Genomic DNA, 13,551 nt, shown 5'->3' on the forward strand with positions numbered 1-13,551 from the left:
CAACATCCATTTTATCTGTGTCTTTAAATTTATCTGAAGTTCTTCTTTGAGTTAAGATACTGAAACTGTGGAACAATTTTACAATCTTATGTTAAAATATCATGGGGTAATTCTAATCAAAATAAAGGCATTTTCAAAATATTTGCTTACAACAATATGTTGAAAAAAAAATCAAAGTAAGGAAATAGATGTACTTTGGAAAGAGGATGTAGAGGGATATAGTCATAAAATCAGGAAAGAAGACTGATACATCATAGTACTGAATGGAGGCAAAAAACACTTTCATGCTTTACTTTTTATAAGAAAGAAAATTTTGCTTTTATCACCTGTAGTTCAAGACATGCATCTACAGAGAAGTAGTTAATGTATTGTCTGTATGATTTTCCAATAGATAACACGAATTTTGGGAGCAGTTCATCAATAACATTTCCTGTATTGCAACGTACTGCTGAAGAAAAAATCCTGAACTCGGATAGACTTACCCTGGAAAGGTGAGAGGGTGACAGAGCACACGTGCCAGAGCCTCAGCCCCTGGTCTGAAGTGACCAGAGTGCCCCACTAATGGCTGCAGTCACTGGTGGGCTTGGGTCATTGGGTTTTGTGTGTGTGTTTCTGAGAGAAGAGCTGTGTGTCCCCTGGAGAAATTCTCTGAGAATGTCCTTGTGATGGGTATATCCATACAGCAGTCACCTGAGGCAGGCAGGTTTCTGATCTGAACAGGCTGTTCATGTGATAGCTGAAGAAAAACTTCACAGAGTGTGAAGCCACATCTGTTGGAAATTTAGTGTGGTCACAACACAAAACTTCCATGTATCTTCCATGTAACAAGCAAATCTCTAAGAGGAGAGGGGTTCAGAAAATTTTGGAAGTATTTCAGCTGTGTTTTCAGGCTAATTTTTTAATAGGCAGGAGTTTGTGCTTTATCTGCAAAATTTAATTAGCAAACCCAATTAATGCTGTCTTAACCAAGATAATATACTTCTCTCTGTTCAGTCAGAGTGGATGAGCAGAAGGTGGATTTGGATTTGTTACTTACTTGTGTGTTCTGTTTTTTCTTTTTTCTTTCAGGCAAAAACTGACAGTGTGCCCAATTATTGATGGGGAAGATCACCTTCGTCTTTTGAATTTCCAGCATAACTTTATAACTCGTATCCAAAATATTTCTAATCTTCACCATCTTGTTTTCTTAGATTTATATGATAATCAGATTGAAGAGATAAGTGGGGTTTCAACTTTGAGATCCCTGAGAGTCCTTCTTTTGGGAAAGAACAGGTAAAAATAATAAAACCTAACTAGGGCACTCTGCCTCCTATTGTGTAGCAGCTGTGATTTCCCATTGTTAGTTTTCAGTTTGTGATGTTGCTGTCATACCAGTGAGACCTGCCCTAAGATTAACTAAGTGTCAGGAATCCCACTGAGGAAGCACACAGATTTTGTGTGTCATGTCAAAACTTCCTTTCTTAGTACGTTTAAGCAACATTTCTGAAGTACTTCATGTGTTCCCATATAATCTTCTGTTCTGCTTGATTATTAAATATGTCTTCTTAGATTTGTGTGGCATGCTGTGGAATGTCTTTTCAGATCAAATGTAGTATTAATTGATTATTTATAACCTATAAAAAGTATTTCTGCCTGATATATTTAGCTGGGAAAAATACCAGACAGATAGGTCATGCTTATTTAATGCTTATTTATTGCTTCTAGTCCTGTAGCCTTTAATTTTAAAAATGTAATACATGTATATGTGGAATTGCTCACATATCTAAAGGTTGTGCTCTGACTTTTTACATTTTCCTAATTTTCTTATATTCAGTGAGAACAGTTATGTGCAGATTATAAAGAATGCACCTCCTAATTCAGCCTGTCTTCAAAACTGACAAGTTTCAATAGTGCCATATGTTACTAGAGCTAAGAGCTTTTGTATTAAAAATCTCACCTGTAGAAATCAATTTTGTTTATAGTAAAATGTTGGGATTGTGGGTACTAAAATTTTAAAGTGCTTTGAGGAATTATTTTCCTTTTCACAACCACCCTGAGTGCAGTTTAACTTAGAAGTGTGGTGTTGAGGTAGTTAGGACTTGGCCTACTAGTGAGTGAGTGGTTACATCAGACAGAGTTTTTACCAGCTTGTTTCAGCTGGATCTGTGTGTGATCTTTGATTACTCTCAAAGCAAATGCTTAATACGTGTGTTTAATGTCATCAGCCAGTAGATGATGCTGTTGAGTGTGTAATAGCCTAGGTTTGGAATCTGACAAAATATGACAGGACAGAGAAGTTTTAAGACAATGAAGTTGTTGACTTTGGTTTCTAATGGAGCAAGAATTCCATCCTTTTCTTCTTTCTAGAAGAGCCACATAAATTCTGCTGCCATTGAATTATTGAGAGTCGTAAAGGAAGGTGATAGTCTAAAAGTCATACTCATTTATCTATCAATCTTTTTTCATGGTTCAAAAATTTGTTATTTTTCTGTGACTTTTGTTAGTCAGGAAAAAAAGGCTTTATTTTGTATTGCCTGGAAAATGAAAGGAACTTTTAATCTAATATTAAAAATAATTGTCATAATTGAAATCTTGCAGAATAAAGAAGATCTCAAATCTGGAGAACCTAAAAAATCTTGATGTTTTAGATCTTCATGGAAATCAGGTACAGTACAATAACTTGATTGATTATGTTTGTTGTGTAGACATCATGAATTTACTGTGTCTTTTACCAAAGTATTGTTTCATGAAAGGGAATTGGTGGCAAGCTTTGCAGCTCTTGAGGTCACAGAAGTCAGTAAGTTAATAAAACGTGTCATGATGTTAATTTTGAATCTTTGTACCAGTCTTTTAAGAACACTTTTAAGAACACTTGTACTTTCAGTGTTGTACTTCAGGAAGATTACAGTGATTAAAATGCTGAGTTAGCTGAATATGATGGTATTCATACCTACACAACAGTAACCTACCACAAGCATTTTGGTGTAGCCAAAGTAACACAGTCTTAGAACTGCTGTAACATGTTTAGGTACAATTGATTGCTGTTTCTACTGTTGGTGGTCTGACAAAACCAGGCAAAACCATTCTCTACATACATATAAAAGAGAAGAAAAAGACAAGTTAGCACTGTAGGGACTTACAGGTCATTCAATAGGTTTGTGGCTTCTTTAAATCCCATTATCTTAACAATGAGCGTGTTGTACAGTGGCAGAGGCAGTCTAGGACCAGGTGATGGCAATGCCCTTGGAGACTTGGCCATCTCCAAACATATTCGTTCACAAGTGATTGTTTGAACAACACAATCCTTTTTGTATTGCTGTTGGAAATTTGATGGGGGGTTATGTTTTTGATAAAAATACTTGCAGGCTAATGCTGCAGCTGTGGCAGCACATTTTCCCAGCACAAATGAAGGCATCACTAATGAAAATGAAATATATCCTGCACAATTCTTACAAGTGACTAACGCTGCAGCTGTGGCAGTTAGCACATTTTCCCAGCACAAATGAAGGCATCACTAATGAAAATGAAATATATCCTGCACAATTCTTACAAGTGATGTAGATCTGTTTTTTTTTTTTTTTGTCTTCGAGTATCTATATAACTCTTTATGTTAACTGCAACTTTACTAGAAGTTTTGGGCTGGTTGTTGCTGGATTACCTTCATAATGATAGGCTTACTTTGATATAGGGAATGTAACAAATTACCCTATGTCAGGAATTAACATTAAATCTTGGAGTTTAGTAAGCTATTTAGGTTTCCAAAATGCTTTCATTGTAAATATAGATGTGAAGGGCACAAATGTTTGGAAATTGAGTTAGTTATTTCCTTTTTTGGTAGAATTAGTGTATTTTTCAAGTAAAGACCAAATAAAGACTATGAACTTATCTTCCATAAATAAATTATCTTTCTCTTCCTTTCTAGTTCAAAGATAAACATGGTCTTCCATAAATAATCTTTCTCTTCCTTTCTAGTTCAAAGATAAACATGTTTTCCTGTTTAAGTTCTTTTTTTCCCTGCCTTTGATGAATTCAAAATTGATAGCACCAATCTTCCATCCCATAGTATTAGTATTTTTGAAGGCTTAATGAAGAAATGCTGTGTTTGGGATACACCTTAATGGACTAGTGCCTTGTTTTGAAGGCTGGGTTTTGTTGTTGTTTGTTTCTATAACATGAATAAAGGAGCTCATTTAACTATTTAGATTTGTGGGGGTTTTATTTTTGGCAGCCTTCTAGTCTATCTTAAAAGGTATTTCTTCTACATTGCAAATTTCTGAAGAACAGACTTCAGCAACATAATTGGCTTTGAGAACTCCAAAATATGTTTTCTCATGTTTAAGAATGTAGCAATTTAAGCAACAGATCAGAGAATTGGTGCCAGACTTGTCTCAGTGGTCTTCAGCAAAAGAAAAATCATCGTTGAGCATTGTGATGTACAGTATCTCTTGTATGTTACCAGTGATCCCAGGTAAATACTGAACAATTAAATCCTGTGCACAAGATATAGGCAAGGGATTGGAAATACACTAGATGAACTGTTATTAACACAGTAATATAGACACATAGAATTGCATCATTCAGGGACTCTACACATGAATTCTATTCTAGACTACTTTAAATATGAAATGTCATTGGAGTAATTTCCTGTGTTCTGTTTAATTCTGTGAATCATTTTTCTTTCCAGAGGTTCAAGATGAAAGTAAAATTATGCAACCTGATTTTTTTCATGCATGAACTTCTTTTCATTAATCTCAGATTTTTTTTTTATAAAGATGCAACTTTCATTTGTGCAATTTAATTATTGATGGGTGATTATTTGGTGCATAACAACCTTTTCCTGAATTCTCTTTCATAGTGAGGTATTCAAAGATAGAAGCAAATGAAAAAATACATAGTATTTTTGTTCAGTATTTACAAGTAGACTTTGACTTGTGTACTAATTTCTTTTTGATATTATATGAGTATTATTTGAAACATCCAAAAAGAAGTGATAATAGCTAATAGCCCATATGAAAAGCTGGTGTACCTTCATGTGTGCATGCATAATTGAAGCAGGCAATTCAGTAGAGCTGATCTTAAAGCTTAGCAAAGTGGTGAAGAGTATTTCTATATGTTGCTGATGGAATCATTATCTTTGCAATAGCAGTGAAATACCAGGATTAATATTCTAGACTGTGGCATTCTAGCCTGTAATTCTAGCTGGGCAGACATCAGCAGAGGTCTGTGCTGTTCATGCCAACTGTCTGCTCTTGGGGTTGCTTTTGAAATTATCTCTGTATAAGTATCTTTTAAATAGTGCTATTTTCTGTTCCTTATATTTTTGTATAAATTACACATAAATGGACAGTTTAATTAGCAGTGGAATCACAAGTTTAAGAGCCTTGAATCAAAGATTTAAGATGTTATTTAATTTTGGCCTTGCTATCTGCTTTTGTATGCTTTTTAACTGAGAAATTGTTGAAATATTTCTTATAGCTGAATCACAAGTTTAAACACCTTGAATTAAAGATTTAAGATGTTATTTAAGTTTGGCCTTGCCTAATCTACTTTTGTATGCTTTTTAACTGAGAAATTGTTGAAATATTTCTTATAGCAGCATATTCCAATCACAGACCTACATGTACACATATATGTATGGATATATGGAAATTACCAACAAAATGGGACGTTCTCAAACTGTTAAATTATGGCTACCTTACCTCTTCTGTTCCAGGAGGTGCTAGGCACTTTCTGCAAAATGGCATGGCCACACTTGCACTGGGATAAACAGCAGGAAGTTCCATGTCAGTGACAGCAGGCACTCTGTACTGCTCTGCACCTTGGCACTGTTGGCCTCTTGGAGGAGGGATGGTGTGCCTGGGTACTGGGTGCTAAAAGGGCCTTACAGTGGTGCAGAGATGCTAATTCTAACTGATGATACATGTTGGTAGCTCTTTGCACTGCCAAAATCTTGGGGCTGCTAAAGTATTTTCCTCAGGAAAACCTGCTGGCTTCTTTCTGCCACCCAGCATGGGTTTCACTGACAGTACCCTGCTGTCCCTCGTGCAGTGGCTGTCCTTCTCCCTGGGTGCAAGTCAGGCATAAATTCTGCATAGCCACTGGAGGACAGATCCCACACTGCCATGAGAAATGACTAGCTGGATAGAGTGCCTTGTGTGGATCACTGGGAAACATTAACAGCAAGAAATAAACCCATACTGAATCATCAGGGCAATAACCAATGCTTCTGTAAAATACCATGGTATTTCTAGAAATAAAAACTAAAATTGAGGATCAGTAGCTATTATTCCTCTTCTTTTTTCTTTTTTTGATTTGTCATTATCACCTGAGTCTTTAAAATAGGTTATAAAAGTATAGAAACAAGCTTCTGCCAGCTGCCTGTTTACTGTAAATCAGTCTTTGTTAGGTCCCTGCCTTTTCTAATCCCAGGAAGCTAAGTGAGTGTCTTTGCAGACAAATTAAGGCTCAACCATGCACAAAATTCCCACATTTTGTCATACCACAATACCATCAGTGTTGTCTTCGTTTTCTGTCTTCAAGGTTGCTGCTACAGAGCAGCACAGCTGTAATAACCTGATTTCTGATGGGATAGAAGGAAATGTTGACTGAATTTTACTGCAGGATAGCAAGAAAAATGTGGGTAAATACTTGGCTGGATCTCTGAGTATCATGGTTTAGAGAAACACAGGCACGCTGTTGTATGAGGCTGATAGTTCATGTATGCTTTTAGAAAATGTGTGTCACATATATATATATATACACATATATGTATTTTACATCCATATAAAACACAGTGTGCATGTTTATCTTCTCTCTGACAGATTGCTAAAATAGAAAACATTGGTCATTTGAGTGAACTGAGGGTGTTAAACCTTGCCAGAAACCTCCTAACTGTTGTAGAAAACCTGAATGGACTGGACTCACTCACAGAGCTCAACCTCCGTCATAATCAAGTCTCTGCCATAGTAAGGAGCAAAACTCTTGTCCTTCTCTTTTTTCTTTTTCATTTCCTTTTCTTTGTTTTTGACAAAATGAATGTTAACTGTAACTTCTTTAGACCATATCATTGTTTCAGATTTTTGACATCTCATGTTTCCTCATATTGTGTTGCTTGTATTGTTCTGCTGCAATACTTAATTGTACAACATAAAGGTGAAACAAACACATTCATTTTTGTGTTGTTTTCTTTAAATATGATCAGGGAAACTGGACTTAGAGGACCTTTTAAAGGTCCTTTCCAACCCAAAATATGCTGTGGTTCTATGATGACTTGTAGTGTTTCAAATGTTGAAAACTCATGATGTTCCTTGGGGAGGGGGGAAGAGATTTTGTGGTTCTAACATGCAAATTTAGGTACTCCTTCCATACAAGTTCATGTTCTAGAAACAAATCATCTCCTCTCAATTTCTCTAGCTAAGCCATAAGACCATGTTAAATTTCATCTTAAGAGTGTTGCTGGGGCAAATACAGAGAAAAAAGGTATTGATTTTATGAGCAGAGTTTCTAATGGAAGCTTTAACCCAGCATTTTAAGTTGTCATATTCTAAAAATTAAGATTTTCACTTTGCAATTTGAGTTGTAGTTCAGGTATGGCAAGCGGATTATTCAAACGATCTTTTTAAAATAAATCAGATTACTTAGATAGCTACCTTTCTCTGGCCTGCATAATTTTTTTAGTTCCTGGTTCCCTGTTGCTGCTGAGCCTTTTTTTTCTTCAGTTTCTGCTATTTGCCAAATAGGAATTGTTTTTACATCTCAAAAATGAGAATCTGCTCATTGCTGACTCTGTCACTGTACCTTCCCCTGTGTCAGTGGTGTTACCTAGAATTCTCTTTGCTTGTAGCTTCTGCCTTTTCAGTCCTCTCAGGTGCAGCTTGTACTTTCTGCTTGCTTTATGCTGTCATAAGTGGAGAGTCAGCAGAAAATTTAAATTAGCCACTTACAGACTTGGATTCTGTGCTGTATCTCAATATTTTAGTGTTTCCTGGCAGAGACAGGAAGTCTTCCATTTCAGAAGAAGTTGTTCTCATCAAGGAAATATTTCTTTTACTTGTTGACCTGTGGGGTTTTTTAAACTGTTCTTGTTGTTGGTATCCTTTTGGGGTTTTACTCTGATTAATTTCTATGAAATACAGTTTGTGAGTGTGGATTGTTTTATTTTTCATTGAATGTTAATTTTAGCAAGTATGGCACTAACTCTGTGCTCAAGTTTTGGTCATATTATACTGTCTAAAACTCTAAGTAAATATGGCTCCTAAAATAAAACATTTTTTCTTATGTTAATGATAGGTGTTGTCTTTTCTGTGTGTATCTGTGTGTACATGTGTTTCTTATATTTGTTTGGTTTTTTTAAAATGAAAGCTACATTCCTTTTGTATGGAAATTCAGATTCTGCTGCAATAGGAAATTCTTAAAAATGCAGAAATATGGAAAGAAATGTATCATTCTATGGAAAAAATACCCAAGGTAGTTTATTTCTGGAGCATTCAAGTAGCTGAGGGAGCGGGGGGTTATATTTTTTTAAGATGAAGTTTAAGTTCATGTTGTTGACTGTGCAGGTGGAGGAGATATTTTAATCATGATGCTGTTATGCTGTAGCACTTAGCTGCAAAATATTCACTCCTGAGCTCATGAAAAGAATGTGGTTACTGTGCTTTAGTTACTCAGTTACTGTGGCAATGCTCATTATGAATCAAGCTTTTTAAATTTGATTATTCCTTCAAATGAAAGAATCTAAACTTAATTTTAAAAATAAATTGCTGATCTAAAATAATTTTAAAAATTAATCTGATTTAAATAAATTTGCATTTTTTTGGGTGAACCTTCCTTATTATTCACAAATCTCCCTTTGACCTGCCCTAAGTGTATTATTCTTGTGTAGGAAAAATGATGATCTCGTTTGTGTAACAAAAATAAGGTTCCATACTGAACTCTCTGCCCATTGCAGTTTACTGTATTGAATGATTAAAGTTATCCAACTGGGTTGTAGCTGATTTGAGGAATTAAAGCTGCAATTGTCCTTTACAATCCACTGGCCTTGGACTAGCAGTTTAGGGACTGTTTTTGAGCTTTTCACTACAGACTGAAAATCCTTGAATCATAAGTGTTTATTTTTTGTAAGAACAAACTGTAGTTGATTCAAAGCTGTAGGATTTGCAGAGGCAGCTTTGGGGCTTGCTTTATAGCAGGAGCATCTTGCAGAATTGAAGGGTATTCAGAGAGTCTGACTTGTCAGGAGAATAACAAACAGAATAAATGGTGACAAAGAGTCTCTTATGGCATCAAAAGCACAGATCTATGCATACCATGAGTTATGAAATATCTACTTATTTTCCATCCAGTTGTGAGTTGGGGCCTCTGTTAGGAAGTTTATCTATATTTGTCTTTGAAAGACTGACCTGCTTGTTTGCTTTAAGGTATTAAAAATTTAGCATTTTGGGTTTTGTCATCTGCAACTTGATCTTAGACTGGAAGGAGGACTGGTCAAGGTGTTCACCATTTCGTCAAGAAAGAACTCCTGCCCTCTGTCCACCTCACTATAAGACTTTGTATTAAAATTGAAGTAGCTGGAAGTTTTTGGTGGTTTTTTTGTTTTTTTTTTAACAATCCCATCTAGTGTTTTCTGCCACACTTATGAGACTTGCAACATGTTTTACAGGACAGCAAAACATCATGCTAGGAAATTTGTCTTGCAGGGTAATTACTTCGTGTTCCCAGTGATTAGTTAAAATCATTGCTGCTTGAGCATTCCTGTGCACAGCCCTGCAATGCCTGTCCTCGTGTGTATCCACCTGTATCATCATGAACACCAAGTTGCCTTAGGGACAGAGGAGATACCCAAATGCACCTGCTGTGAACTCAAATTTTGCATGGTCTGATGTGGAAGGACTCAGGACAGCTCTGAGCCAGGAGTTTTTCACCTGCAGACTTGATCCCATAAGCCTTGCTCATCGCATCCAGTGGTGACTCTCAGCAGCTTTGTTAGCTTAAATTCAGTGTTTCATTAATAGGAGCTACAAGGTTTGTTAGAGCTGCCTTTGTTTACCTGTTTGGAATGAACTGTTCTGGACTATGTAGTCACGTCAGAAATCTGATGAAGGGAGGAAGAGTTATAGGCTAAAATCAAGACACTGAGCTCTGATGCTCCTTTCCCTTTCCCAGGTTTGTGTCCTCTGTTTTCAGGTTGGACTGTGATCATTGTTAGGGTGAGGAGATGCAGACTTAGGGGTTAGGTGTGAATGGCTTGAGTCCCTGCAGACTGTGCTGTCTGTCTGATATGGATGTATATTTCATAAATGAAGTTTGATCTTAATAGGTTTCATCTTACTAATATTTGAGCTATTTGCTATTTAGAGGCTTTCTGCAAAGGCATTTAGTGACAATATTAAATTTAGAGTTTCTTATTCTGTAAACTCATACCTTCTTCTAAATGTTAATTGTGAAGATTGTAAAGGTGACAGAGTCCTTCAGATCGTTCTCTGACTGGAGAGTCACTGTTGTTTGGCAGTGCTAATTGCACTGCTGTATTGCACTTCAAAAACCTTATTTCAGCTAGCTTTTTTTTTTTTTTTTTTTTTTAAGGCATGTTTATCCTGCAGCTTAAATGCTGAGAGAGCACCTTGGCTTATTTCCCAAAAGCCTGTTCAGAAAGCAGCAGCAGTATCCTCCTTTTCTTTAACATGATTTGCTTTGCAAGTGATGCAGCGTGTTCTGCAGAGTGGGATCTGCACTGAAACACTCCCTTGCAGTCTGCATTAGGGAGAGATGGAGCTGCACGTTCAACAGAAATCAATGTTGCAGCAAGGTTACAGCATTTAGAAATGAGAGCATTTCATCAGGCCAAGTAAAGAGGCTCAAAAGCCATTTTCATCTGCTGAATTTATGCCTATCTTTTCTTTCTAGAAAGATGTGGATACTTTGCCCTGTCTCCAGCGTCTCTTCCTCAGCTTCAACAATATATCTAGGTAAGGGGAATAGTTTGCTTCCTATCAGTAATTTGAAGTATCCTACTGGAGCTGTATTTCTTGAAAATTTGAATTCAAACACTGTGAGTACAGATCCTTTTTTTCCTTCCCTAACATATCAGATAGCAACAATCAAGCCATTGTGTATTTTCTTCTTTAAGTATAAAAATTCTTGAAAGCCTTTGCATTTAAATGTTGTTATAGTATGAGTATTCTACCAAGAAACATATTTTTAATTTATTATCATACTGTTTATAGTGGTTAAAATTAAAAGTGGATTGGTAAATACGTTGTTTTGCTGTTAACCTAGTTGTCTGTTAAAGCAGCATGATGCAAGGTACAAATAATATTTAACATTCCATCACTGTATTTCTGGAGTTGTGCAAATTGCTGAGTCAGATTCTGCTTGCTATGGGTAAATTATTTCATGCTTGTATTTTACTTGTCCATGTATTAATGAAGTCTGAAAGGTATATTCATGATTCCCTTTCAGACCAGATGGCAGAAGCAAAATAGCTCAACTCACAAAGCTGGGCTTCTATAGTTTCAAGTAACTAAGAGCATTTTGTTATAAATAGAAATGTTTGTCTTCTGTGCCTTTTCATATTAATGCATTTTTGAAGTCTGCCTTTATACTCGTGCCAGTACTTGAGAAAAACCCTAAGTGCCTACATTATCTTCAGTTTGGTATGTCCTTTTTTTAATCCCTTGATCACCAGCAGCTTTCTTTGTTTAGAATCAAATAATTAAATGTGGGGTAGGGGAAGATACTTCATGTTCTAATTACTGGAATTGCCATGCTATTCTTGTGGTATCTGCTTTCTCTGTAAAATGTACTTAGCAGGAGCTTTTAATGTAGTAGCTACTCAAACATTTTAAATTGACCTGCATTATGTGTCTTGCAGACAGCTCCAACCTACTTGTCTGTGTTTCTTAGGTTCTTAAAGTACAAATGCAGTACATCTTAAATACTCATGGCTGTTAAACACTTAAAAACAATTCAGAGATGAACTGCAGGAGTCTTTCTTATGCTCTTCCCTTAGTTAAATTGCTAGTCTTTTTATTTTACATTTTAAATTGGCATAGTGAAGAGAGGGGGTTAGCATTTTGCTGCTTTTGAATCACTTCCAGAATTGAGGCTTGCCTTTGTTTCTGGCTTTCTAAAAAAAGTCTCAGGTTGGCAGGAGCAAGGAGGAGACTGCAGCAGCTTGGCTCCCTCGCTGTCAGGGAGCATCACTGCAGTCAGGGAAATTGCCCTGTCTTTTTATGGACCCAGTGTCTTTTGTGTACCTTTCTGACTGCTTTCTTATATTGTTTTATGCAAATTCATGTTATTTTTACAGTGCTCAAAGAAGGAAAAATGTTTGGAATTTTCTGTGAGGTTTTGATAGGTTTCTCCAAGTTTGTGATCAGTAGCTTGCTTCTTGGCACTATATAAAAATTTTTGTCATTTTTCCATGGGGGCTTTTGTTCATCTATTGGTGGATCTAGTCTTAGGTTTCTTGTAAGCTACAAATACTTATCTGGAATATATACAGAAATATATAATTTAGTTTGAGTTTGCAGTTGGAGTAGTATAAAAAAACCTTAATGTTAAACAAAAGATATTGCTCTTCTATAAATTTTGTATATACATGTAGGTAGATAAGTGGATGGATAACTATTTATCAGTCATTATTTCAAAACACACAAATGAAAAATTTCTTTTAATCACATTCAGCTTGGAGTTTTTAAATAACACATTTTACTACATATAGTAGTTCTGAGGGCTAAAACCTTCTAAATAATTTGTTATTTAGAGTTATGTAGTAGATATGTTTTCTACCAGGGGAGTTATTAAATATTACAAGTATGTTCTTGACCATCTGTGATCTGATGCTTGGCTTGATAGTCTTTGAACTGACTGAGGAAGTTCTTTGCAACCATAACATCAGTGAGCTGCTGTGCTCTATCTGACCATTCCTACACCCTTTGAAATGGTTTTGTATGCTTTTGAGTCCCTTACCCCACATGCTCTGGGCCATAGGGTGATTTGAAAAAGGATTTTTCCCAAAAACATCTGTCTGTACAACTGAATTTTGTTTGACAAGCAAATTGGTGCACAAATACTCTTAATTAATTTATCTGTAACTGCATTCAAAAAAACCCCTGCAAATGAAAACAAATAACAAAATTGACAGAACTTGAATATATTTGTTAGCATTTCATTGCAGTATTTTATTAATGTTCATTTTTTAAAATAACATGTTTGAGGCAATGCTTTCATGGAAAGATTTTCTTTTTCTATTTTTGTCAGTGAAAATACTTGTCTTAAAATGACACATGCTGACATATTGAATTAATATGTCAGTAGAAGACGCAGGGATGCCATTAAAAATGGTCACTATTTTAGGCATGAAGATATACCATGGGTTTAATCACTATGTTCTTTTTACCTCATACTTCAGAGAAGGGCTCAGAATGTTCCTGCTTCTTTGCAGAACTTTTAGTAAAAAAGGATATATTGGCAAGATAATGTAAGCTAAAACTGAACTTGATGCTGACAGGAAACAAAGGAAGTCCTGGTTTTGGCTTCAGCCCAAACAATCTTAGCAGTTACACACCGAAG

The 13,551-nt window shown here is 35.8% G+C and overlaps 1 protein-coding gene across 3 annotated transcripts in view; it reads left to right on the forward strand.

Annotated features, from left to right (window-relative positions):
- LRRC49 (leucine rich repeat containing 49) overlaps positions 1 to 13,551 on the forward strand; it is a 41,439-nt gene that overhangs the window by 3,224 nt on the left and 24,664 nt on the right. For all 3 annotated transcript variants that reach the window (XM_041418571.1, XM_041418573.1, XM_041418572.1), the window contains exons 4-8: positions 392 to 491; positions 1,069 to 1,272; positions 2,578 to 2,644; positions 6,801 to 6,944; positions 10,882 to 10,943. In XM_041418571.1, the coding sequence (XP_041274505.1) occupies positions 392 to 491; positions 1,069 to 1,272; positions 2,578 to 2,644; positions 6,801 to 6,944; positions 10,882 to 10,943 (577 nt within the window). The remainder of the gene's footprint in view (positions 1 to 391; positions 492 to 1,068; positions 1,273 to 2,577; positions 2,645 to 6,800; positions 6,945 to 10,881; positions 10,944 to 13,551) is intronic.

The sequence above is a fragment of the Onychostruthus taczanowskii genome, unplaced genomic scaffold (assembly GCF_017590055.1).
Source record: "Onychostruthus taczanowskii isolate IOZ18803 unplaced genomic scaffold, ASM1759005v1 scaffold6, whole genome shotgun sequence".
In the NCBI taxonomy this organism is placed as follows: domain Eukaryota; kingdom Metazoa; phylum Chordata; class Aves; order Passeriformes; family Passeridae; genus Onychostruthus; species Onychostruthus taczanowskii.